The 27620-nt window shown below is 37.1% G+C and overlaps 1 protein-coding gene across 2 annotated transcripts in view; it reads left to right on the forward strand.

Moving 5' to 3' along the window:
• The window catches only part of PARD3B (par-3 family cell polarity regulator beta), a 1140410-nt gene that overhangs the window by 641669 nt on the left and 471121 nt on the right, over positions 1 to 27620 (forward strand). For both annotated transcript variants that reach the window (XM_070458512.1, XM_070458513.1), the window contains exons 5-10: positions 2764 to 2852; positions 8401 to 8487; positions 14207 to 14332; positions 16493 to 16848; positions 19495 to 19634; positions 20728 to 20856. In XM_070458512.1, the coding sequence (XP_070314613.1) occupies positions 2764 to 2852; positions 8401 to 8487; positions 14207 to 14332; positions 16493 to 16848; positions 19495 to 19634; positions 20728 to 20856 (927 nt within the window). The remainder of the gene's footprint in view (positions 1 to 2763; positions 2853 to 8400; positions 8488 to 14206; positions 14333 to 16492; positions 16849 to 19494; positions 19635 to 20727; positions 20857 to 27620) is intronic.

Here is a 27620-nt window from a genome sequence, read left to right on the forward strand (position 1 = left end):
CAATGGTTGCAAAACTCTGTGAATAAGTTTAAGAAGACTGGATTGTACTATTTTCAAAGGGTGAATTTAATGTTATGTACATCATATCTTAATAAAGCTTTTATAAAGAAAAAAATAAGTGAAAGTGTTAGTCATTTCTGACTCTTTGTGATCCCATGTACTATAACCTACCAGGCTCCTTGGTCCATGGGATTCTCCAGGCAAGAATACTGGAGTGGGTTGCCACTTCCTTCTCCAGGGGATCTTCCCAACCTAGGGATCAAACCCTGGTCTCCCACACGGCAGCAGATTCTTTATCTTGGGTCTTAAAATTCCACTCAAGCCTTTAGATGACTGTAATTGCAGCCCTGCTGATGCCTGAATTCAACCTCAATGAGAGATTCTAACCTCGAACCACCCAACCAAGTCAATTCTAAGTCCCTCACAGACACTGTGGGAGATACACAGATAACACCACCCTTTTGGCAGAAAGTGAAGAACTACAGAGCCTCTTGATGAAAGTGAAAGAGGAGAGTGAAAAAGTAAGCTTAAAACTCAACATTCAGAAAACTAAGATCATGGCATCTAGTCCCATCACTTCACGGCCAATAGATGGGGAAACAATGGAAACAGTGAGAGACTTTATTTTTTAGGCTCCAAAATCTCTGCAGATGGTGACTACAGCTATGAAATTAAAAAACACTTGCTCCTTGGAAGAAAGCTATGACAAATCTAGACAGTATATTAAAAAGCAGACATTACTTTGCCAACAAAGGTCCATCTACTCTAAGCTATGGTTTTTCCAGTGGTCATGTGTGGATGTGAAAGTTGGACCATAAAGAAAGCTGAGCACCGAAGAATTGATGCTTTTGAACTGTGGTGTCGGAGAAAATTCTTGAGAGTCCCTTGGACTGCAAGGAGATCAAACCAGCCCATCCTAAAGGAAATCAGTCCTGAATATTCATTGGAAGGACTGATGCTGAAGCTGAAACTCCAATACTTTGGCCAGCTGGTGTGAAGAACTAACTCATTGGAAAAGATGCTGATGCTGGGAAAGACTGAAGGCAGCAGAAGTAGGGGATGACAGAGGATGAGATGGTTGGATGGCATCACTAACTCAATGGATATGAGTTTGAGTCAGCCCTGGGAGTTGGTGCTAGACAGGGAAGCCTGGCATGCTGCAGTCCATGGGGTCACAAAGAGTCAGACATGACTGAGCGACTGAACTGATGTGAACTCAATTTTGAACTTATTGCAGATCATTAGGAAACTAATACAATGCCATTCAAATTATTTATTCATTAACATTCACTAAATGAATCCTGTGTGTTGTGTGCTTAATATAGACAGGACTAGATACAGCCTCCACCTTTATAGAGCTCCCTCTTGTGATAGATGAGAAAGTTAATGATTTTGACATAAATGCAGTCATCAAATGTTTTGATATGGGCTCTAGTCCTGTCAAATGATGATATGATATATTTTATTAAATTGTCTACTCAAGTCTTTTGTAACCTCCCCAATTCAGTGTCTTTTGATGTAAACATATATCAAGCACTTCATAATAACATGAAGGTTTGAGAACTTTCGAAACCATTCATCTTTTAAGATTTGGTGCCTTCAACTAAAATGTATCCCTTAACTTTTTGGACTTTTTTTCCTTTCTTAATGAAGTGGAGAAAGCAAATAAATGTTTAAAAATTTAGGGCAGATCAAGTCCTTCACAAAACTCTTAACCCCTAAGTTTGAGATGTTGGTTTTCAATCTAAAAATGAAATACATTTTAAAAAATCAATTCACAGTGACACACTGCTTAATTTGTGCCTCCATGTCTTGTTTTCTTCCAAATGTTAACCTTATTCCTTTATGTCCAACCTTTTAACTCATCTATTGTGTTTTTTTTATTGAAATTGCGTCTTTAGACCCATGAACACTCCATGTGGTTGTTCATTGAAACTCAGGTCCTTAACATGTGCTATCTGTGGCTGGGATCCTGAAGAGTGGTGTGTCTGCAAAATTACTCTGTTAGAGTTCAGTTCCAAAGCCTAACAGAGAACTAATGTCTTACTTAAATGAGACTCTAAAGTGGGCTGACTTTCTGGAATCTATTCTCTCCTCTATGTAACATCCAATTCAATTTTGTCAAGGTCCTGGAGTGCAAGACCTCTCTCACCCTCTTCCTTCTCTGTAGTAGAAGACTGTTTACCATTTTAGAAGTTAAATGGTTAATTTTAGTTTCTCTGTGCTGAAGAGCATCCTCAGAATGAAAGTCTTAAGACAAGTGAGAACTCCAGATTTCTTATCCTGCACTTTTCCTGCTACAATTTTGATAGAAGTGACCTTGCCAGGCAACTTTTTTTTCATGGATTTTGCTTTCTTTATATTTTGTGTCACTGAGGGGGGTGCGAGCAAGTACAGTACATTAAAGCTAATACATCACCCCCTGTCAGTGGCACCTTCCCTTTGGTACCCCTTTCCCTTGCTGATTTAAAACACTCAGTCCGCATGCTTATGGTTGAGAAGCAGGAAGCTGATGTATTCCAAAGCTCTTAACATACTGCCTTGTGTAAATGGTCCATGTGAGTATTTCAGAAACCAAACGGAAGAGAAAAGAACATTGACAACACTGAAAAGATTAACACCTTTTTCCAGCCTTCAAAAAAATTGGAGTGCACTGTATATATCCAGCATAAAACCATTTATTCTCTTCCGTTGAGACTTTTTATTCAAATTTTCAATTTTATGTGCATAGCATCCACATGCTTATGGTTTGTTTCACTACAGAATTCCACAGAGGAATTAGAAGATGGAGAAGTTATGAATGGTATGCAGACAGAACTACTGACATCACCGAAAACTATGGATGTGTTGAGGTATTCTATTTATGTGAATAAGAATATTTTATTTCAATTTAATGTTTTTTTAATTTATGGTTGTTTTTATTTTATAGAAAAGACCAAGCTAAGGATAACTTGAGTGAAACCTAATTCTAAAATTAATTACTAAATTACTTTTCTTTTTTTACATGAGAAATTCCTGACAAACATGCACAAATGAGCCTCAATCCTTCCAACTTTTTTCTGCAACCTAGATTTCTCAATTGTTTTTTTCTTCTGTTTGAGCTACAGCTTAAAGTGAACATTTCAGAGTTCATTGTGGTGTGGTGTGGTGTTCTACTTTGACATTAGCTCTTTGAATCGTACTTTGCACTGTATTTTGACAATCTTGCAATATTTACTCTATGTATATAAAATGAACCTAGCGTATCAACCCAGATTTTTATGTTTTTAATGTAAGTAATTGTTATACAAAGTCAGTAGTTATGATTATGGGCACTTGCTTTGCTCTGTGATAATTTTCAGTTTGTTCCTAGCTACTGCCTGGGTTCAAATTCCAGCTCTGCACTTATTAGTTGTAGGATCTTAAGCAAGTTGCTCATCAATCTTTGCCTTAGATTCTGTTATGTAAAATGGAAATAATACTAAAACCTTCCTTCAGAGTTAAATGTTAACTTAACTGTTACCTAAAGACAAAGTTAGTTAATAGATATGAAGTGCTGTGAACAGTGCCTGAGGCGGAGTAAGCCCTGTTGCTTTTGTTACCAATTTCAACATCATCATAATCTCTATTTTCATCATTGTCATCATCATTTTTAAAGTTGCTTCAAAATTTGCGTGAATAATTTCATGTCTAATAGATTGTTGGCATCACTGGAAAGTGATGCTTCTGAGACTGATGGTCATTCGTTCATCCATTTAGTCAACATACTTCTTTCATTCAATCCAGTTAGTTACAAATGCCAAGCATGTTACCTGGAACTAACGTAAGAAAAAAAAAATGTGTAATCATCTTTTATCCCACTGCTTTACTGTGTAGGTTTTCCTCAAGCTTATAATTTATGGCCATATGACAGTTACTCTTTATTTAGATTGTGTTTCTTTGATTAATGAGTTGCACAATATTAAAAACTTGATGCAGAAAATCTCTAGGGCCCTGTCTTTTTAGAAGCTTGATAAGATTATTTTTGGAGGTAGGCATAATGAATGCAATACTCTTATTCTGTTTGCCTTTAATTTCATTTTTCTTTACAGGTTAGCTTTTTGGAAAGTTTGCTAAAGTCCCTACTAAGTATTTATAGAGTGAATAATTGTTTGGTTTATGGCTGCATGAACAAATTAGCTAAGCTTTTTCTAGATCCAAGGGATTCAGAGGAATGGAGTATAGGATTTTTCAAAACTAATGTTTAATTAAAATATGTATTTGATTATCCCAACGGACTTTTTGCGTGAGTTTTATTATCACTTTTAGCAGGCTAAGGAATTGTAGTTCAGAGCATTTAACTTCTAGAGACCCAATCTATACCCATCACTCTTGTCTCCAAGTCCTTTGACCCTAGTGTTACATGCTGCCTGCACCTTCTCTGATTCCTGGGTGTTTTATTTCACTTTGCCTAACCGAGGCTGGGAAACTTCATGTTGTGAGCACTATTGTAGGAAAAGTCATCTGAAATTCGTTTAAGGCCAAGTTCAGAAAGTAGAGTGAGTGCAAACTCCATTAAAGATTCTTGAATGGAGGGAGGATGAGAAGAAATGAGAAACTAAGGGTGGGGTCAGGAAGCAGGGGGTGGGCAGGTGACTGCGGCAGGATGCCTAGAGATGAAATTCAAGGGGAGAATTGTTTATGTGTATGTTGTATTTGTATAATGTTGTCTCTTTGTTTATTTAATGCCAACAACTCTATTAGGAACTTATCATAACTCCCTCCTTGTCCAAATGAGGAAACATACTTTGGGACTTAGTTTAAATGATTTACTCGGACACTTGCCTCAAAGCCACCAACAGGATGCACTTTCTCTCTAATTTCATAAGTTAATAGTTCCTTCCAAAACAGAACATCTCCCTCTTCCTGCCCTCAGTTCTGCCTCTTCCTTCCTTTAGTGGCCAATCACTGGATTGACTGATCTTAAAGACACTCTGCGTCTGTCTTCTGTGGAGAAGTTAGACTCACAGCCATCCATCTGCAGTCCCTGTTATATTCTCTTTCTCAGGCTTCATGCCTTCTGGAAGAAACCAAGTGAAGCACTTTGCATCTAATTCTTGCCATAGCCATTCACAGCAGGCTAATTTTAAGCCACTCATTCTGTACTTTCACTCATGAAAGTGAACATGAAAGTCGCTCAGTCGTGTCCGACTATTTGAGGCCCCATGGACTGTTCATGGAATTCTCCAGGCCAGAATACTGAAGCGGGTAGCCTTTCCCTTCTCCAAGGGATCTTCCCAACCCAGGGATCGAACCCAGGTCTCTCGCATTGCGGGCGGATTCTTTACCAACTGAGCTATCAGGGAAGCCCTAGGTAGCCACTGGTTCTAGTAACTATTCAAATCAATTTTGTCAGTCAGACCTTAGAACATGTAACTTGCTTAACACTATTCAACCTAACGCTTGATGACTCTCTGCATTTGTGTTCGTAGATCTTAGAGAGCTGTATAGAGTTAGCTCTTTTGAGTTTAGTGAAAGTTTCCAACTTTTCTTTTTGTAACTGAAATGTTTTTTTTTCCTTTGCCCTACAGTTCATTTTTTATCTCTTTCTCATAAGTCCTGCCAATCCCTTTTTCCTTTCCACTACTCAAATAGCCTTCTCACCCATTCTCTACATTTTCCATTTTCAGTCTGCCTCCAAAACATAAGTAAATGTGTATGTACTCTCCTCAATGGTCCTTGAACTCTATTCTGCTTTAACAAATAACTTTTATGGAATATTTCACATCTTAGTAAAATCTCATTTTATGAGATGTGTATTCAGGTAACTGTGTCTAGCCCTCCTTGCTTTGTTTATCTTCCATGAGGGTCTTTATACAGAGATTTCCACAGAATACCACTGGGTGTAAATAACACTGAGTGGTTTCACTTTTCCCCTTCTTAAATAAATTCAAAACATAGACTTGTCTATGGTATTTCCTTTTTCAAATGGCTTTCCTTACCATCTTGAAACAAATAATGGATAGCAATTTATAAAGACTGGTAAAACATAGTCTGTAAAACTTGTAATGCTTGTTTATAGCACTAATAGATTAATTCTGTAAGTATCTACATATTACAATCAACAAAATTGAAAGTCTTTTATGCTCCTTTTTTTGGGATAGTAATATTTTTGTGATAGTAGTTTGACATACGTCAAATATTATGCCAGCCAAAATAATTGTGACTGTCACATATAAAGAGAGCATAAGTGTTTATTCTGAAATACTGAAAAAGAGAATCTTACAAAGTTGAAATGAACCTTAATACTGCATTCCCCAAAAAAGTTTTAGTGTTTTGAAATAAGATTGATAACTTTAACAAATTATAGGATTTGCTTTTAAGTGAATGTAAAAATACAAGATTGATGATTACTAAAGAGTAGGTATCAGTATGATACATAGAATTTATTATATCTTACAGGAGAGGTTATGAGTGGGATAAAGAAATACTTGCAAACTAGAAAAAAAGAATCCATAAAGCCATCCTAATTTTTTAACCTGAAATCTTATTGTCTAGACTAAACATTTATATTCCAAAACCCTTTGTATAAAACATGTGAATGCTGTCTATCAGCATGTATATATTTAATGCATTTATTAAGAAAGATTTGTATTATGCTCTAAGTACAAAACTATAAAAATATATTATAAAGGGTAGAGATAATAAAGTTTCAGTAGTTAAACATAGTTTTAGTCTGTTTTTAAAAGTCTTTGCAACGCTATAGTAACACTAGAATGTGAATGCTTTGGGTTTAGTGTTCCTCACATACCTCAAAATGCACTATAAATCTGTTATTATATCAAAGTTATTTCTTTATGGTCCATTGAAAGGTACAGAACCTTCTCTTCCCATGAGACATTTTATGTTCAGGACCTATAATGCATACCTATATATGTATATTCAATAGTATTTCCTATGCATATATTCATATAGTGTCTATGCTCACACAGGAAGTATGGAGAAGAATATATTTTATTCCATGATACTAGCACTCTAAGATTTATTTTTGTTTTAACTTTTATTCTAGGGTTCTGTTATAATCTGCTTGACTGAGCAAATTTTAAATATATCAGCAATATCTGAGCAAAACTCATTTGAAATTTATTATCAATTTTGAAATTCCATCACATTCCATAAATGTTGGAAGCTAACAGGCTCTTTTTTGCAGTTCTTAATGATAATAGGTTTGCAATGAAAACACATTAAAAATAAACCTAATCCACTGATGAGAATATATTTAATGTATTTATTTTAGATTGCTGATAATTTAGGGAGTACTTCATGCAGAGTGAATTCATCAGGCACTTTGCGTTCTTAATGCTGTTCTCAACTTTCCAGCAAGGAGCCAACATTTCCCCGTTTTCAATTTGGAGCAGAAAAGTATTTGTAGCAGCTGTAGCTCTTAATTTGACATCTAGTTTCAGGTCATTTTCATGTAAATAGGAAACAATAGAGACCTGCTTACAATTTCCATAATGGGGATGTTTGCTTCAACTTTATCATTTTCCTCTGGCAATTTTATTTTCTCTCTCTGTGATTAAAGGAGCCAATAATTGTTCACGGTTATTATTTTTCATCTTTATAAACACTTGTTAGTTCCACTTTCTATTACTCCAAAGCTCACAGCGCCTTGTATATTTCAGTCATATACACTATCCATTAATGTTTCTGGCTCATCCTTCCCTTAATCTGGAGTAGGTTAGGCAGGTCAGGCTTTCTATTTCTTTCTGTAATACATTTTCTCCAGGCTTTGCAACTTCTTTTTATACCTCTAAAAAAAAAAGTAGGAGGTGAAAATTTGGAATTGTTCTATTGAATACAACTGATGCCTTATTGAAAGGCTAGTTCAAGTTTTTATTTATAATGATTTGAACATGCCAATATGTATTACCAACTGTGGCTTCACAGTTATTTAAAATGCAATTTTGTGCTTTTTCTAATAAATACGTATTTTATTTCATTTTTCCTCTGTACTGCAGGAAAAGCCATACTTTAGGCATAGATATGCTTGATTCCATGTATTTTATCCTCTATACAGTAATTTTCAAGTGTGTCTCAATAGGGAGAAATTTCATTTTTGCGTACATCTTTTTAAATATGTTGATTTATGCAGATTAAGTTAAGTAGGAAGTTATTTTTGTAGGTAGTCATTTCCATTTGTTCCTCTTCTAGGAGAAAAAATAAGAAATCAGATAGCCTTTTAAGCATTTTATTTCCTGGAGCTTCTGAACATTCCAGCAAATCATGTACTCCTTTGATTTCATCTCTGCTGTTAAATTTACAGTAGTTGTTAAAATCTGAAGTTTTTTTGGTTTTCTTTTTAATATGCCACATCTGTTGTTTTGTTTTTGTTTTAGCGAAGACTCATTTGTACTCCCTTTTTCTTTTTTTCTGTCCCAGTGATATGACAAGAACAGTGGAGATTTCCGGGGAAGGAGGCCCCTTGGGAATACATGTAGTGCCTTTCTTTTCATCTCTGAGTGGAAGGTAAGATGTTTTCCTTATATCAGAAGCTCATGCTAATGAAAAACTTGACTTGAGCTCATTTTCCCAAACATTTTTCAGAAGAGAATTAAGTGTATGTCTCTGTTATTTAGATGGACACCTCAGCACATGCTTCTATTGGCCACTTATTTGTTAGAAACAAAATAATATCACTTACTTCTAGGATACAATAGAAAAGACATCATGTTTTCTGTATTTACAATTAAGTAAGAAGTACTTTCTTAAAGTATTCTTATCAGTAACACATATAAACAGAATCATGGAAAGACTTTAACGTGTGGTTAGACAAATATAGCAACTGAATTTTTTAATATTCAAAAATGCACTTAAAAGAAATATAATAATTCCAAATTGATATTTCTTGATCTTCTTCATGTTTATGGAACCTCTAATAATAAATATTTTAATATTCTAAGTATATATCAGAAATTCAATATATTCTGATTTAGCTAAGTAGCAAAATGTCTTTATTCTGTTTATGTTGTTCTAAAATATAATGTAATCAATCAAAAATAACTTGACACATCCTTTTGAAATTTTAAAGACAAATTTATAAATTCATGCTAGTAAATGGTAATATTATTGTGTCACCATTTCTTGAAATTCATGTCTACTTAACTGGATGTATGGAGAAGGAAATGGCAACCCACTCCAGTATTCTTGCCTGAAGAATTCCATGAACAGAGGAGCCTGGCAGACTACAGTCCATGGGGTCACAAAGAGTCGGACGCGACTGAATGACTATCACTCGCTCCTCACTAACTGGTTGTAACACTTGTTTTACTGATGGGAATTAAAATGTGTGCCTGAGAGTTAATGTTAGTACCATTTTAACAGCCTTATGAAACAAGTATTAGATATTATATTATTTTTCAAGAGGATGGCTACCTTGAGGACTAGATTGATATGGACAAAGGCTGTCAGAAACTTAAAGTTTAGCCCTGTTTGACATATTTTAAATTATTTTGTTTAATTTATTTTCTTAAATGTATCATTAAAAAGGCAAAGTACCTGATTTTAGTTTAGGTGATCAAAGACCAGAAAAGTCAGTTGATTTTCCTCAAGGTCATACAAAATCCAAATCTCCTGACTTGTCCTCTCTCCATTGTTCTTTCTAGAACAAAACTTTCCCCAAAGGTTATATAGTATTAATTTACTGGTTCTGAGTATTTATTCAATTTGGTCTGCCATATAGTGGCAAGAGCAGATTTAGTCATGATATTTTGGTTGGCATCATTTTCAGCAGGTAGCCATCTGCTACCTGTAATTGCAAAGTCATCACCTTTTTTTAGCAAATAACATCTGATGCCAAGCTCTTGATGGAATGAATGTCCCCTAAAAAGAAATGAACTGAAAAGCTAGTGGCTCTTATTATCTCATTTCCTGTATGTGTTAATAAGCGTGTTTATAAATGTTATGGGTTATGGCACAGGACAAGCTGAGGTTGTTTTTGATAGACAGAGCAAGTATTTACCCAGTTGTCACAAGAAATTCTAATGGCTTTTGGCAGAAGTGTACTGATAGAGCTTTGTGAAATACCAGCGTGGCTAAATTACTAGGCCCTTTAGCTTAATGAAGCTGGAATAGAACACAAGATCATCCCAATTTTCAAACCATGAAGAAATATACAACATGACAGTCACCCTACTTCAATTTCAGTCATTTGGAAAACAAGTTGACCCTCTAGACTAGAAATCACCTTCTCTCACTTCAAATGAGGAAAACACACTACAGTGTATTGATTTGCTCCCTGCTCCTTCCTGGTTCTGATTTCTAGCATAAGCCTTGTAGAACAGGAAGAAGAATATTGGACTTGGACTTGAAACAATTGGATTTGGATCTCAGTATTCTCTTTTGTATAACCTGGAGCAAGTCCCCTAAACTCGCCTCTTGTGAATACCTACTTCACATCAAGATTGTGGGGATTAAATGGCATTAAAAATATGAACACTCCTTGTAAAACACACAACCCATGAATGTGTAAATTATTAGGATTATTACTGTTTTGTCTAAAACAGAAAAGCCTGTTCAGAAATGAACTTTTATAAGTTCATGGTCAACTTTTCAGTAACTTTGTGAAATGATTGTATAATTTTTTTTTTTTTTTTGCTATCCACTAGTATTACAGAAAGGAAATTTAATTAAAAAACATAAAAAAATAATATGGAAGTGGAGACATGAGCCAATAAAAGTTAAGAAGTAATGAGTACAGGCTGAAATAGCACACTTAACTCAACCCATGTGTCTAGAAGCAACTGCGCGTAGAGCGTGTCAGACAAGTGTCTGACTTCATCATGCCATATGGTCACCCTGTGTGAGCACAGAGGGTGGGGGGAGTTAAGGTCAGAGTGGTAACTTAGTTCTTAATTTCCTTCCGTTTATTGGTTTGTGTCATTATTTTAAATTAGAATTTACATTTAATTATTTACTAAGACTACCGTAATTGGCTTTGCCTTTAATTTCTTTTTTATGTTTTTTCTTTTACAAAAATAGAGCCACACCTGTTGTAGAATAAGATCCCTAATCAAAGTTAGAACACCCTGAGTATAACACACTGACTGCTATACTAGACAAGGCCTCGTTGGATTCATTGGGATACAGGATGCTGCTTAAATGGAGAAAAACTGGCTTGCGCAATAAAAACAAAAACTGCAAAAGAAAAAACACCTAGAGTCCCTGCAAGTAAAAAGCAACTTGATTTCATTAAAAAAAGAAATATATATATATATAAATATATATATATAGTTTTATTTTAGAATTAAAAGCATGAAATCTAATTGTCAGTAAATAAAGATAGCATAGTATACCTGCTTCACAGTAAAAACAGCTAAATATGAAACAGAAGAAGGAAGAAATGGATGAAGAGGGACATATAATATGAGGAGAGGATATGCTCAGGTAAAAAGTCTAAGCTGGTAAACAGCCAAGGCAGTATGATACTGTGGGGAGAAAGGAGGAGGTAAGCAGTGAGTAGGTTTGTGCCTACATGATTATTAGAAGGGCAAGAAGCAATTGTTACACCTCTCATTCTGCTGGGCTATGGACTTCAGCCTTCTTTATCAGTGCTCCTTCATGCAAATTAGTTTGTTCATTTCAGCCTGTAACGCTTCCACAGCGTTAATTTTGAAGTCTCAGAGTCTTGGTCCCAAATGAGCTAGCTCCCCGCCGCCCATCCATCAGGGACAAAGAGGAAAAAGAGAGCCTCTTTTCTGAGCCTTCTCGTACTGGTCTGGGTGAAATCAAACTGGAGGGAATCCACCCCTTCCATCGAATAAAGAAGGCAGGAGTGGTTCGTTGCCAGGGACCAAACTAATAAAATCAGTCAGTTTTACATTTTACCAAAATTACCTCTGACACATGGGTTTTACAGTTGGGCTTATTCTGTCAATAAATTTTTCATGGAAAGTTAGGTTATTTAGATGAGTGAGGTTCACATAGCATACTCCAGCTGTAATATGCCAGCTAAATTGCAACCCAGTGGCCTGAAAGAATTAATTCATCTCCCAAAATGTGAAATTAAATCCTAGGGAGCAACATTACATGACTGATGATGTACTGAATTAAATTAAAGGAAGACTTGAATGCTTGTTAAAAAAATATCGCTTACATAAACTAGTTTATAACCACATGTGAGCCTCCTAATGGATCGTGTTATTGTGAATCCACCATAACAAAAATCCAGAATGTGAACTATTAGAGAGTTGTTTAATTTAGGAGAAAGATACTATTTTGTTCTATTTCTTTCTTTCCTTTTTTTTTTTTCGACATATCAAATAGTTCAATTCTTAATATTATGTTACGAGATTAAGGTGGGATTAGTACCTTACAAATATTAATTTAAATCTCAGATTCTTTATCACACAGTAATGTTGTCCCCTATTCTCCTCCACACAAAATGTAAACCTAATTCCAACCTACTAGAATTTGGAAATGAAGCGTCAATGCACACTTGGCTTGTGACCTAGAGCCTTCCCTCAGTAGGTGGTGTGACTATTTGCTCTCTCATGTAGCAGCCTACAGTGTTCATTTAACTGTTTTGCAGTAGAAATCTAAATAGCCCTGCATTTGCCTCTCCTCTGACCTTCTTGAGATGACGTGGGCTCATCAGATGAACTGAATTCCTAGAGGCAGAGTCCCCACCCTATGGCAGCTCCAAACAGGAAGATGGTTTCCTCCATTTTCATTAAAGACTCCTCTTTCTCCATGTCAGACCTGACTATTCACGCATAAAATGTGCTCATGTTTTATTTAGATTTGACTTAATGCAAAGGGAATACGTAATAGCTTGTAAGACACCTGTATGGAGGAGTATGACAAAGTAGGAAAACAAGAGGATGAGGGAAGAGGAGGCTGAGGTTTTTCTACATCTAGCAGACTCCTCATGGAAGATGTATCTGTCTGTCTTATCCTGAGAAACTTGGGACCCTTACATGCCACAAGGAACAGGGAAATCCCTCACGGGAGAAATGGCTAAAATATACACAAGTTTGGTTTCTTTTAGTTTTCAGTTCAAATACTACCAGTATGTAATAGATGCACCCAAGTACACACATATACACACAAAATTCTTTCTTCTTATTTCTGTAGTTTTCTTTTCTCCTGTTCTTTTTCTCCAACTCCCTTCTCCTTCCTCCTAATTTAAGCCACAGCTGCAAAGCACCAGTAAGCTTGGGATATCCTCTCTGAATGCAGATTCTTCCTGATTGAAATTTTAGACAACACTCTCCAAACCCCTGCTTTCATCTGGCCACTGTCTCAGAAGTGAGGACTACTCCAGCCTGATCAGATAAGCCCATCAGCTCGCCTTCAAGGCCCCCGCACGTGGCACTGGCCTCCCCATCCAGCGTGAGCTCCCACCCCGCCCCACTTACACAGACACCCGGTCAGCCTTGTCTGCATGTTTTCTGTCTCCTCCTAGCCAAATCCCATTCATTCTCCTAACCCAGTTTATATCCTGCTTTCTTCCCAAATTCTTCTATGAAGACTCGGCTATTGATAGCTCCAGATTTTTTTTTTTTTTTAATTTCCCCTGTATTCCAAGCCTGTACTGAGCTGTCTTCCCGGTCCTATAGCCCTGTTTCATATCCCTCCATCCAAAGTGCATAGAGAACACTCAACACAACTCTTTATTCAGTGACTCGAACATATGGGACCATACTTCTTTCTAAATTGAATAATGCGGTCTGTGCTAAATGTTTTCTTCTTAAAATGCATATTATCAAAAGAGGTAGGAAGATTGCAAAAAGACTATTGTGAAACCTAATCCTCTCCTGTTATCAAATGTCAAGTGCTCCCTTGACACCAACTCAAACTTACTTATTACAGTCAGCCCTTCTGTGATGCCCTCTCCAAACCACAAATCCCGTGTGTCCTCAACTCTACTAAGTGACACTAGCCTTTTCTAAGTTTACTAAAAGCATGAGGAATGGAGCTATTGATCAGCGTGCTCTGGGTTGGTGTTTATGTAGATTTGTCTTGGGGGGGGTAGTATCTTCTTTTATTGAGTTGTAAGGGTATGTGTGTTTTTCTGATTTTATTTCGTGTTTTACTAAAAATTTTAAGTAACAAACAGTTGCCTGGATGTAAAGCATAATTTCTTTCATAAGGAGGAGTTAGTACTTATTTCTGAACAGTTGCAAGTGGAGAAACAACTTGCATACTATTATTCAGTCATTCTCTTCAATCTAAATGTTACATCCAGGATTCTAGGACTCTTCATTCGTGGCATTGAGGAAAACAGCAGGTCCAAACGGGAGGGACTGTTTCATGAAAATGAATGTATTGTAAAAATCAACAACGTGGACCTCGTAGACAAAACCTTTGCTCAGTAAGCCTTTTTTCTTTCTTTTTTTTTTTTTTACTTTATTGACTCCTAAAATGCTAATTATAATCATTATTGTATTCATTATGATCAAAACTGTAGGTATAATTTCTGGTTAGTTCCCTTTGACTCCAGAACATCCCTTTTCAAATGTATCCTGTGTTTGAGTATACTCAGGGGTGGCCTGCACGAGTCTGTGACAGCCCAGAGAAGGACCAAGTATAGAACGAAGCAAGCCTCCTGCCTGGCTGTCTTTCTGTGACATCGATAGACGGGTTTGTTTTTCTTGAGATACGGGTCAGTTAGACTGGTATTTAATGACTCTTTTCACACGCTGTTAGTTCGGCTTATTAATTAACTTACTTGGTGTCAGCAGTCTTCCTTAAACTAAATATCTGTGAGAGATGTCTATGAGGACTCACTGAATAATAGAAACAAATAAAAAAAAATGTAAAATACTCTCCCTCAAGAAATTATTTCTCTGCATGTGAAATGTTAAAGGAATAGGTCTTTATACCTAAGAAATAGACTATGCAGCAGTGTACCTATGCTTTTTAAAATGTATATTGGCATTACAATGGAATAAGGGACTAATTACTAATACCCTTTAGTAATCATCATTGAACTCTATTATTTCAAACAAAAATAACTCAATCTTCTCTGTGACCATTAGTTGCCAATATTATGTTGGGTAGAAAGGGTGAGTAGTGCCTGGAGTGGCAGTGGGCACTAGCTGCTTCAGTGTAGGAAAAAAATGAAGCCTCTAGGGACTATTTCTGAAAACAGTGAATAATAGGCAAAATTATAATTATTATAAATAATGATATTATTTTTATATATCACTGTGCTTTTACCAAGACTTAGTAGTAATGCAAGGCAGACATTACTCCCTGTATTACTGAGGTGGAAATCAAGGCTTATAAAATTTCAATATGAAGTAGGAATTGAATCCTAGTCAAGAATCTACCAGAGGAGTTGGGCTGTCTATATGAAGACTTCTCCCTTCTCTACTAGCAGTGTAAGCTCTTATTAATAAGGTGAGGAGGAGCTTAGATAGCAGTTGGAATTGTGATTAATTTTTATTTGGTGTGGCTGCTAGTAACAAAGACCTGAACTAAAGGTATCTTAAACAAAATTTACCTTTTTTAAGGACAAATAAGTGTGGAGGTGGGAGTCTACACTTGGTTTGGAGGGCTCACCATCACCAGTGAGTTAGGCATCTTCCATCTTTCACTTGGCCATCCTTCTTATGTGGCTGCTATCTTTAAGCTATCTCATGGTCACAGGGTAATTGTTTGAGTTCCCTCCATCACTTCTGAGTTTCAAGAAATAGGAAAGAGAAATGGAACAAAAAGTTCCTGCCTCCCAACTGAGCCAGATTCCCTATTGCCCTCCATCTCATTGATAAGAAAGCTGGGAAAGATTGTTGTTTTACCTGGTCATAAGGTATAAGGAGGCATAGGAAGAAGGAAAGAAAAAGTAGTAGGAAATTTGAAGAAAAGCACAAAGTGCTAAAACAAAAAAAAAGCAAAAAATGCAGATACTCTTTAATGAAATAAATAACAGAGAGTATGCATTTTGGGTTGACAGTCCACTGTGATATTTGGCACAACCAACATACCTACCAAATGTCACCATGGAGAACCGTCTGTGTCAAAATTGAGCTTCTTGAACACAATCCACATTAGAAAAGACCTGTCCTTCAGAATAAAGTCCTAAAAGGAAACCAAATGATCATCTGATGACCACCATCAGAGGTTTTTTTTTTTCTTTCCATCTAAAATTAGAGCTTCCTTTTCTGTTGAGTTCAGTAAACACTTCTGGATAGAATTTCAGATTTAGAAATGCTTAAAAGCTGTGAGTCGTTAGACAAGTTAATCTCTCTGAGCCTCAGTTTCTTCATTTTGTAAAATAAGACCTAAGTATACCTACCTAACATCATTGTTAAGAGAATTGAATGAGAGCATCATGCACGTTGATAACGCACACATAGCCCAGGGCAGTGGTGCCTCATGAGCAGGCCATACGTGGTAACTGGCACTTTGCTAGCAAAGTCATGTTGGTAGGAACAGTGAGAGCACCTCCTCTGCTCCCATAGCTGCGACTCTGGGTGCTTCAGACAGCATGCTGGGACGTAGGATCACTGTACATTCACTGTCTTTCAAGGGCTCAAGACCTCTTCCGTCAGGCAATGAAATCTCCAAGTGTGCTCCTCCGCGTGCTTCCACCTCAGAACCGGGAACAGTATGAAAAATCAGTCATTGGACCTCTTAACATTTTTGGCAACAATGATCGCATGTTGAGAACAAAGGAGCCACCTTCTGTCCTTGGAAAATCAGGAATAAAGACAATAAATCTCACAGGAACAAGCAGTCCTGAAGAAGATGCATCTTCTCTGCAACAGAGCAAGAGCCCTCGAGTACCAAGACTAGGTAGAAAACCATCCTCTCCCTCCCTCTCCCCGCTCATGGGGTTTGGCAGCAAGAAGAATGCAAAGAAAATTAAGATTGACCTAAAGAAAGGTAATTATTAAATTATGCTTAATAGCATTCTATTATTGTAACATGTAAAATTGGTTAAGAGAAATACATTAAGGCTAATTTTGTTAATTCTCCTTTCATTTAATTGAATCAAAGAATAGTTTGAAGTGTATACTGTGGTAACTTAAAATTCTTGAAATTGTAGTACTTCCTTATTCTTTCTTTTCCTTTTTTCTGGAGAGTGTAGATTATTTGAAATAAGAAAATGTTAAAGACATGCTGGGAAATAAAACCATTACAAACTTGATAGGAGCAGATTGATACTGTATCACAACTTAGACTAAATAGGCGCTGAAATTCAGTCATCTCTGTTTTGAGTGAGATTAGGCTTCCCTGATAGCTCAGTTGGTAAAGAATCTAGCTGCGAGGCAGGAGTCCCCGGTTCAATTCCTGGGTCAGAAAGATCCACTAGAAAAGGGATAGGCTGCCCACTCCACTCTTCTTGGGCTTCCCTGGTGGATCAGCTGGTAAAGAATCTGCCTGCAATGCAGAGACCTGGGTTCGATCCCTGGGTTAGGAAGATCCCCTGGAGAAGGGGAAGACTATCCACTCCAGTATTCTGTCCTGGAGAATTCCATGGACTATAGAGTCCATGGGGTCACAAAGAGTCAGACATGACTCAGCGACTTTCATTCACTCAGTGATTTTTGAAGAATCTTTTAGTCCAAGTCTGAAAAACCAGTATATTGTTTCTGGTTCTCTAAAATAGTTTTATACCAGCAAAAATTATTCCTCAGCAAATACGGGATGATTAGTGATTTCACGAATTCAACAATGCAAATAATGTTTCAAATATTCTTAATTTCAAAAGCATATATAACCTTTTATTTCTTCATCCTTTTAAAACTTTTTTATCCATTTTAAGCCCAGATCAATGACTAGATCATGTGTGTTCATACATATTTATACAGTATTATACATACATACATACACATTTATGTATTTCTGTGCTTTTATTTTGTGACTTCTCCTATAGTCCCTTCACCCACTGAACCTTCTGCAATCCACTGGGATTTTCAGGACTTCATTCAAAAGAAACCGATATTTTATGGATTCCTGTTGGAATTAATAGAAAATATAATGATCCCAAGGTAGTTTTAGAATACATCTTAACATATATTTAAAGCATGCAACATATGCCTTAAATCAGGATGTAGAGATTATTCTGAAAGATCCTCTAGTCAAAATTTTGTCCTCCTATAAGAATTTTATACTGGGAAGAAAATGTATTGACTAGGATGCACAATTAGGCTTTTTATATAAATGCATCACTTGTACTTTTCATACAAATTATGCAGTTATGTATAAGGCATGGGGTTGAGTGCTTTGAGGATAGATAAATTAGACACGGAACGTGACCTTAAAAATCCATCAGAAAGCTTTGGATGCAAAAATAAAGGATATTACATCCCAGAGCTGTGTTTTAAGAAGATTAACCTGACAGCAAAAGATATACTAAAGAAGAGAGCAGATAACAAGGGATCAGTAAAGGGTGCCCAGTGTAATATTTATGCCTAAATCACTGAGTGGGTGTAGATGGAAGGAGAAAGGAATTACAGTTATTGTTGGTTTTCAGCCAAGATGGCTTGCACGATGGGGATGCCATTACAAGAAATTAGAATTTTAAGCGTAAAAGGCCAGGATCTGGGATGGAGAAGGAAGTTTGCAGTGAAGTTTAAAGTGCTGGTGACAGCATGTTCATGGTGACAGCCTGGAAACTGACACCAGAGAGATTAGAGTCAAACAGAGATGTCAGTGTCATCTGTAGAGAGATGGTGGTTGGAGACAGGAGCCAGGCGAGGCAGAGTCTGGAGGACAAGTTGTTCCAGATCCTTGGGGAGCATCTGTGTTTACACAGGACATCAGTGGGTAAGAGAGAGTGACAGACGTGTTGTGATCAGAGATGTAGAAAAATAGAATGTATAAAGGCATGAAAACCAAGAGGGGAGTTAATTTCAAGAAAACGGTTGGTGAGAAGTGTCAAAGCTAGAGAAGGGGAAAGATCAGGAGAGGAAAAACGACTGATATGGTCACAGATAGGTCTTTGGAAGAGTGAAGAAGCAGTAGGACTGAAGTAAGGATTCTTTAGGGTAAAGAAAAATCCAAGCATGCCTTGACACAGAATAAAAAAGACAAAAGTCAAAAGAGATTGGTGATGTAAGAGAACAGGATGGGAGTAGCAGGAACCAATGATGTGGCGATGTGATGAAGTACACAGGAATGGAGATGCAGGTGGAGAGTGAGCCATGGGCTGGCTGGTTGATTGAAAGCCAACATGTCAGATGGCCTCTTGCTTCTCAGGAAAGTGTGAAGTCAGGTTATGGTTTATTAAGAAGTCAGTCGCCCAGGTGTATGGATAACATGTGGCATTTTTTGTTAAGACCTTAATAAAAGAAAGTGTTACACAATCTACATTGGCCCTAAATTCATGGTAATATAATCATGACCTGTCAAGAACTGTAATCTGTATTTAAAACTAGAAACTCAAACATATTTAAGATATTTGACAGAATGTCAGTATTTTACTTTTTCTATGTTAGTCTAAATTAGATCAGTTTAACTGTAAGATTGAATATAATATTTCTCCAGCTGAAGACGATCATGCATTTTCTTGGTCTTATGCACTAGGGCCTGAAGGACTTGGTTTCACAGTGGTTACCAGAGATTCCTCCATACATGGTCCGGGTCCCATTTTCGTGAAAAACATTTTACCAAAGGGAGCAGCGATAAAAGATGGCCGCCTGCAATCAGGGGACAGAATTTTGGAGGTAAGAATTAGAATGAATATCTTCAATAAAATGTTTCTTGGTGTTTAAATGAAATTTATGAAATTTTCAATTAATTATATTGAAAAGTGTACTTGTAGACAAGATAAGGACTTCAATTAGAAAACTGGTTAATCAATAGCCAACTTTGTAGGTCCTCAATAAGGGCAGTGATATGGAATCAAATATTGAAAAGTTTTTCCTATCTTCTCTTTCTTACTTCCACCTCTTAGAGTCCCTGGGGGATTTGAGTCATATCTATGAGTTCATCATATATTCAGTTAGGGCTAAGAATTGCAAAGTTGCACCCAAGTACTTGTAATAGTTTCTTTAAACTTCTTTAAGAATGGGCCAGTCTGTGTTAGGTCCGTCTATGCATATGGAGAAGTATTTGGAATACTCAAAGGAAGAGGCTTTTTCCCCCCATTTATTTTTGTTTAATAGTATTATTTTCTTGTCTACATATATTGTCAATTTACCTTTCAAGAAATCATCTTCATGGAAACTGACTGGTTCCATTTAACTTGCCCATGGCATGGAAGCAACACCAGAGCTTTGTATATAGTTCTAGACCATGAAAGAAAATGGTTCAAATGATTAACATAGTCCCAAATTAGAATCTCCAATAATGTATGGTAACCTAGTGACTATAACTTTCTAACATAGAGAACACTGTAGATATAACAAAAACTCATGTCTGCAAGAATTGACCATGTGATAAAAATCCATTTCTCCTGTTTGTATTCAGCGGAGAATGGTACCAATTAAGCCTTTGAAATCAGCTTCCTCCCTACTTGAGGAATGATTCTCTGGTATCTGTCAGTTTGATTTGTCCTTCCTAAGAATGTGATGTCTTAGGGAAAAACTGCCGATGCCAATTACTGAATGTCTGAGACTGTCCAGCACCATAGTAATGATGGTTGGCATATTGCTAGTATCATAAACATGATTGGTTTGGACTCACATACTCAGTTTTCAGCTTCCCAGAATTTCCTTGATCATGAGAGCCCATTTGCTGCATGCTTTCAAAAACCATCTAGGGTGGACAGGGCTGGCAGTGTTGTAATTTGGCTGCTTATATGCTTGTCTGCATTAGGTCAATGGCAGAGATGTCACCGGACGAACTCAGGAAGAGCTCGTGGCCATGCTGAGGAGCACTAGGCAGGGAGAGACTGCATCGCTGGTCATAGCCCGCCAAGAGGGAACTTTCCTACCCCGAGAGCTGGTAATGTTCAGATCACAGTCATACTGAGTTCTCAGCAAAGCACATCATACACATACTGAATTCATAATAGCTGAGAAATGAGTTCTAAGTCATGGGCTTAATTCGTTGGGGAAAAAAAAAAAGAGTGAATCACACTGAGAGAGTTTTGCCCCATTTGGAGTATCACTATTTTAGAATGATGATGCAGTGAGATGGGTAAATGCAGACAGTGCTTCAAGTATATGAATACAAAAAATACAAAAACACCCCTCAAGGAAGCAATTTAACAATATTCAACTGTAAAATGCACATTGAGTATGTGCTATGGGTTAGGCCCCATGCAAAACACCATCAGCAGAAATGTTCATGGTCCTACCTCAGTGCAGTTTGCAAAGTCCAAAGGGAAATTAAAATATAACCAAATATTTTAAATGGTGATGGAGATTATGAAAGCAAGTTGCAGAGTGCTACAGTAATACCTTACAAGGGAATTAACCTCATCTTGAAGCCTGGGAAAGACATCTCAAGACAGAGAACTTCATGTCTTATTAAAAATGTGTATCCTTTGACCTAGTAACTACAATTTTAGTAATTTGTCCTAAACTAATCATCAAAGATGTGGGAAAAATTCTTCTACATTGATTTTTTTTCTCCAGTCCTATTTATTGCAGTGATATATTGAGCACATTACAACCAAGAGGTATTGGTTAAATAAATAACTGGATAGCTTTCCAATGAAATATAATAAGTACTTAAATCATCTCTGTGAAGAATTAATATGAGAGAATGTGCAGGATATATTATTAAGTAAAAAGTTGGGCATAAAGTGATATATGCACTATGACAATAACATTAAGAATCTTTATAAAATATCTGGAAGGAGATACACCCAGATTGTCAGTGCATTATGCCAGATTTTCATTTCCTCATTTTTTTACTATTGACACATGATATTTATTGTTGAAATATTTAAGAATGATTTAGAAAATTCAGAGGATTTTTATGACTAATAATAAAGAAGAATAGATATGAGGAAAAGAAGTTTTAATTATTCTTTAATTTTTATTTTCTTTGAATCTATGTAAGAAATGGCAAAGGCACATATGGGTAATATCATAGGTTTTCCTTGAATTAGATCATCAGAACAGTGAGTGTTAGTTGACAAAATTGAGTGTAGTTAACTTGAAAAAAAATTTTAGTACTGATAATTGCTATCACATATATAAAGAATTATTATACAGATTAGAAAGTAAATTTTAACCTGTTGCTTCAGATAACTTATGTCCATTAATTTACGTACCTATTAATCCAACAAACAAGTTGTTGAGCATGCATTGTGCACTAATTTGGAGGTTCGGGGGATAAAAAAAAATAATTAAGACTAATTTCCTACCTATGTGAGCCTGTTCCAAAATAAATGGTTGGAAGTGATAATGTTACAAGCGCTTTCTAGCTGTTGGAACTGTCCAAAAAGGAAATAGATTATTTAGCATACTGAAACAGAACCTGCCTCGCCATCTGTCAAAGATGCTCTAGAAACAGTTGTCCCATTGGTAAGATGACAAGACTAGACAATCGCTAAGACACCTACTCTGGATCTAATATTCTGTTCAGTTCAGTCAGTTCAGTTCAGTGGCTCAGTCATGTCCGACTCTTTGCAACCCCATGAACTGCAGCACGCCAGGCCTCCCTGTCCATCACCCACTCCCAGAGTTTACTCAAACTCATGTCTATCAAGTCGGTGATGCCATCCAGCCATCTCATCCTCTGTCGTCCCCTTCTCCTCCTGCCCCCAATCCCTCCCAGCATCAGGGTCTTTTCCAATGAGTCAACTCTTCACATGAGGTGGCCAAAGTATTGGAGTTTCAGCTTCAGCATTAGTCCTACCAGTGAACACCCAGGACTGATCTCCTTTAGGATGGACTGGTTGGATCTCCTTGCAGTCCAAGGGACTCTCAAGAGTCTTCTCCAACACCACACTTCAAAAGCATCAATTTTTCGGCGCTCAGCTTTCTTCACAGTCCAACTCTCACACCCATACATGACCACTGGAAAAACTATAGCCTTGACTAGACGGACCTTTGTTGGCAAAGTAACGTCTCTGCTTTTTAATATGCTATCTAGGTTGGTCATAACTTTCCTTCCAAGGAGTAAACGTCTTTTAATTTCATGGCTGCAATCATGTTTAAATACGAGTTTGAATAGACAACCTTCCTGAATCACTGCTCATATATTAACCCTGCTTAGTACTGGCCAAAGGCACCTCTTCTGTCTATGTTCCTGTACCGTGGAGTTTCTTTCTGATCTTCCTTCTCTTTCTCATCACTTACCTGTTTTTCCTTGTTTCCTGTTGTATGCTTTGAGAAGATCCATGATTAAATAGGGAAGAGTAGATGCACTTACCATCTCCTTTCTGCTAGTTGACCCAGCCACTTTGGAAGGCAGAATCTTGAGTTTCTGCCTCATCTCCTCCCTGAAGCACCTTACTCTTCCTAAAGAGATATGCTGTCAAACTTTGAAGTCTAGTAGATTTTTTTTAATCTAAATCCAGATAGATTCTTTTCTTCCATCTTTTATTTATCCAAAGGCCTTGATCTTTTTTTATACAAGGGTCAAAGTGAAAGGGAACAGTATAAAAAGGGGCTTCCCTGATAGCTCAAGTGGTAAAGAATCTGCCTGCAATACAGGAGACTTGGGTTCGATCCCTGGGTCAGGAATATCTGCTGGAGGAGTAAACGGCAATGCATTCCAGCATTCTTGCCTGGAAAATCTCACGGACAGAGGAACCTGGCAGACCCCAGTCCACAGGGTCACAAAGAGTCGGACATGACTGAGCATGCAGGCAGGCCAAAGGAGGCAGCATGGATATATAGCAGGAAGCCCTTATACTTCTTGTTCAATTCTTGGTTGCTGGTGATAAAAACTCAAAACAAAACAAGCAAACAAAAAACCTCAGTAGGACTATATACTTGTTTCAGGGATAGGAGAACAAGGAGGTACTTTTGACTCTGTATTCTGATGAGCGACAGTCCTGGGAGGAGTAAAATCCTGAATATAGAGAGAAATATCCCAGACAGCCCATAGGCATGAAGAAGAACCCAACAGCAGAATTCCAACTAGAAACTCAAGCCCTAATGAGTCCCTCATTCCCAACTGAACAGTTCTTTACACCCCTTTTCCATATGTCTATCAGAATTCCCAAATGCACTAATTCCTTCTTCCTAGAAGCTCTCCCCACCCCCCCAAACCCCCATTCTCCCTCCGCCAATAAAGGGAAAAGGATGCTGCTCTTAGTCCAGTTTGGAACTCTGAATACATTTTTAGTCAAACACAGTTACATCTAGAAGTTAGCAAATGGAATAATAGAATTTTTGGACTAAAGGGGGCTTAAAGATACACACAATACTCAGTGTGTTAGCTATGCTTGTTTCTTCTAGTACATTACCACTTCTGCAGTATTGTAAACACAATACTATATAGGTATAATGGGGAAATAAATTTGGGCAGGCTTACCTGGGACTAACGACTACTTTGAACATTGTTTTCTTTTTCATTATTTTAAAATGTACTCTGGTACAAAATACTGAATTACAGACAAAACTTGTATACCCAACCAAATTTACAAGCCAGGCAGCCTGTACATATTCTTTCACTCTTATTTAATATAATTTAGTGAAATTGGATTTCTATTCCAGAAAATGCCATTTTAGCCCAGGCCCACCAGGGAGCATATTAAATTAATTGTGCAACTATGAGATTATGAGTGAAAATAAATTCTCTGTTCTCATCATTTTCCATGTTACACAAAATTTGGAGGGCATGTGGTTAGTATCCATTCTCTTGGAATCCCCTGGCAAACAGTCTTTTTAAAAATTATGTTACTTCTAACTATCCAAATATGTGGAACATGTAACCACAGCAAAGCAAGTGCCTTTGAGGCTTACTTAAGTAATGGGGACCCAGAATCTTTGTTTTGGAAAAATATGAAATAATATTATTTTTCCAGCCCAAATACATGTCTTGAATGCTAAATAGCAGGAATTCTGCAGGAAGTTTATAAAGTGGTCACGGGTGGCATGCATGGGGCTCTTTCAGTGGGAAATATTCAGAATGTGGAATTGGACTCTTCAAAAGCAGAGAATGAAGAGTGTGTGACATGATGCATCTTTGTGTTTCTCTTTCAAAAAAAAAGCAAAGGTGGTATCATTTCGGTCTCTTCTCCCTTATTTTGAATGATGCACCCACTTGACTTTCCATTAAAAACCTGGCAGGATGAAGGAAGGACAGCACTTCCTGCTTTTGTCTGATTCTGTCTCCTCTGAAGAAAACAAACTGTTTATTGGTTTCCTGTTCTGAGAAACTGTCCTCTCCCTTTTGTTAAGCCGTGCTGTTTCGTGAGCTCTGTACCCTCTTAACAGCACTGCTCTGCCTGTTTTCTGACAGTTAAATCTTCCTTACTTCCCTGTTATCATTAACTTCCTGTGAAGTCTTAACACTCACCGCCAAGGGAGCGTGTGGTCAGCAGTTCGACAGGAAGACCCAGTATAGGATGGTCTCTCAGATGTGACCCTCTGTCATTCCAAAGGCCTCAGCATCCATTTCCTGGTCATTTCTCCTGACTTGCCACATAAGAGAACAGTGCTGAATTCCTGTATTTTCTGGTCCAAGCCTTCCTTCCTGAGCGATTTGGTCAGTATCACAAGTATGATGGCACATTTAGCCAACTTTCCAACTGCAGCAGGCTGAGTTGAAAATCTAATGAAGGGAATTTATACAATAGCATCATCACTATTTAGCTCTTTCTAGTATCTTTACCAAAAGAACTGTGCTTCAAAGGTGATCTTTCTAGAATCCAGAAGAACTTTTGATGTTCTCATCCCCTTGCTGGGTGAGAGTTTATTAAAGAAGTGTTTCACACAAGGAACATTTTTGCAAAAGGGACTTTGAGATTAGTGTTGATAACAGAATCAGAAGGTAAATCTGCTGTGTTTGTGATTGTAGTTGAAAACTATGCTACTTATTCGGTGGTTCGTTTGGTCTGTTCTGTGAGAGACGTGGTCTGCAAATTTTTTTCCGTCCTTGATACCTAAAATTCTTTGTCTTTTGCCAAATGTCAAATAAAGCTATTGTTCCATTTAGAAAAAATTCTGGAAATGAAAAGTTTTTTGTGTATTCCATGACTTTATTTTTAAGGACTTCAGAGAAAGAGGCATTGGATTATTTGCCATGTATGTATCATGTATGTGGCTGTCTCCTTTCATTTACTGGGGGAAAAGAACTATTCTGCCATTTCATTGTTAACCTCTTTAACATTTCATGTTCTGACCTGCTGCCTTATCTTTAAATTATCCTGAAAATCACAGCAACTCCTGGTGGGTAAAACAAGCTGAGAAAATTTCAAATGTATTTATAATTTCTACCTGCCAAGTTTGCCTGCTATTAAGTGCTGGCCTCTGCAAGGGGGATTAACTGTATTTCAAGCAAGCAAGTTGCTCCTGCTTGGCATGATTGAGATCCCAAAGATTGAGATCCCATGTTTGTCATGCTGATCTGACCTTCACTTAGGAACATTGCTTTTGCTGAGAAAAAAAAAATGATGCAGGCATATGTGGAGGCTCCCTGAATAGCTGCTGAAATTCCAACACTACAGTATTTTATCAGTCCCTGTATCTACCTTAGTAAATGACACATGGCCTAAACTTCTTCATGGTTTACTCTATCTTCTTCCTAAGTAAAAACTTCATATCTCAAATGTCAGGTTATTTAACATCATGAATCATACAAGAATTTTAGTTTGAAATTTTAGATGAACCTCATTTAACTGATGCATTATTTTATTCCCTTTGGCTATTTGATTCAAAATGACCCCATGCTTATTTAACCAAGGTACTTAAGGAAAAATGAATATTATAGTGGTTATTTGTGGAAAAGTAGCAGAAATTGAAGGATGGTTTCAGAATGATTTTTCTACCCAAACCAAAGTGCATGAGTTATGCTTTAGAATTTAAATAATTATACAGAAACCAAAATGCATTGCTATATTTTATAGATTCTCCAAGTAACTCAGTTCTATGACTTCAGATGGAGTCCTGGCTAATACACAGTCTCCATTTCTGCCTCTTTCTACAGTAATTTCTGTTTACTTCTTCCTACGTTTCCACTCAACCAGTAGTCCAGACTCTGAAAGATGAACTTCAGAGTCAATAAAATGTGTCCCTGTCCTCAAAAAGGGTCTAGCCCATAAAGAAAAAGAGTGTGTTGATCAAATGATGCAACTGAAGTGTTTGGATTCAAAGTTGGGGACCAAAAATGCCTATAAAAACATAATGGTCCTTGAGAAGAATTTTGATGATCGACTAGGATTTCAAAATGCAGAGTCACAAGAGAGAAGGATAAAACAAGTTTAAATACTGAGATTGAAAAATACAAAATATATCAAGGAGATACTAAACAGCCCACCCTAGTAGATTACTGATCAAGGAGCTAACATGAGAAACTGTTTGGAAGGGGCAAAGAAGCATTAGGTTCCTGCTTAAAGCTATCACAGTTCACTAGAATGTAATGGTTAGGAGCTTGGGATCTGATACTAGCCAGACCTGGGCTGGATCCTGACTGACTGAGTGACCTTGGGTAAGTTACTTCCCTATGTTCCCATTCGTTAAAAAAAATGGGGATCATATTATTATCTACTTAAGAGATTGTTTATTAGCATTAAATGAGATACGTATGTCATACTTAGAATCAGGCACATGCAATGCAATTCAGCAAATGTTACTTGTTATCAG

Source organism: Odocoileus virginianus, chromosome 30, assembly GCF_023699985.2.
Source record: "Odocoileus virginianus isolate 20LAN1187 ecotype Illinois chromosome 30, Ovbor_1.2, whole genome shotgun sequence".
Lineage (NCBI taxonomy): Eukaryota > Metazoa > Chordata > Mammalia > Artiodactyla > Cervidae > Odocoileus > Odocoileus virginianus.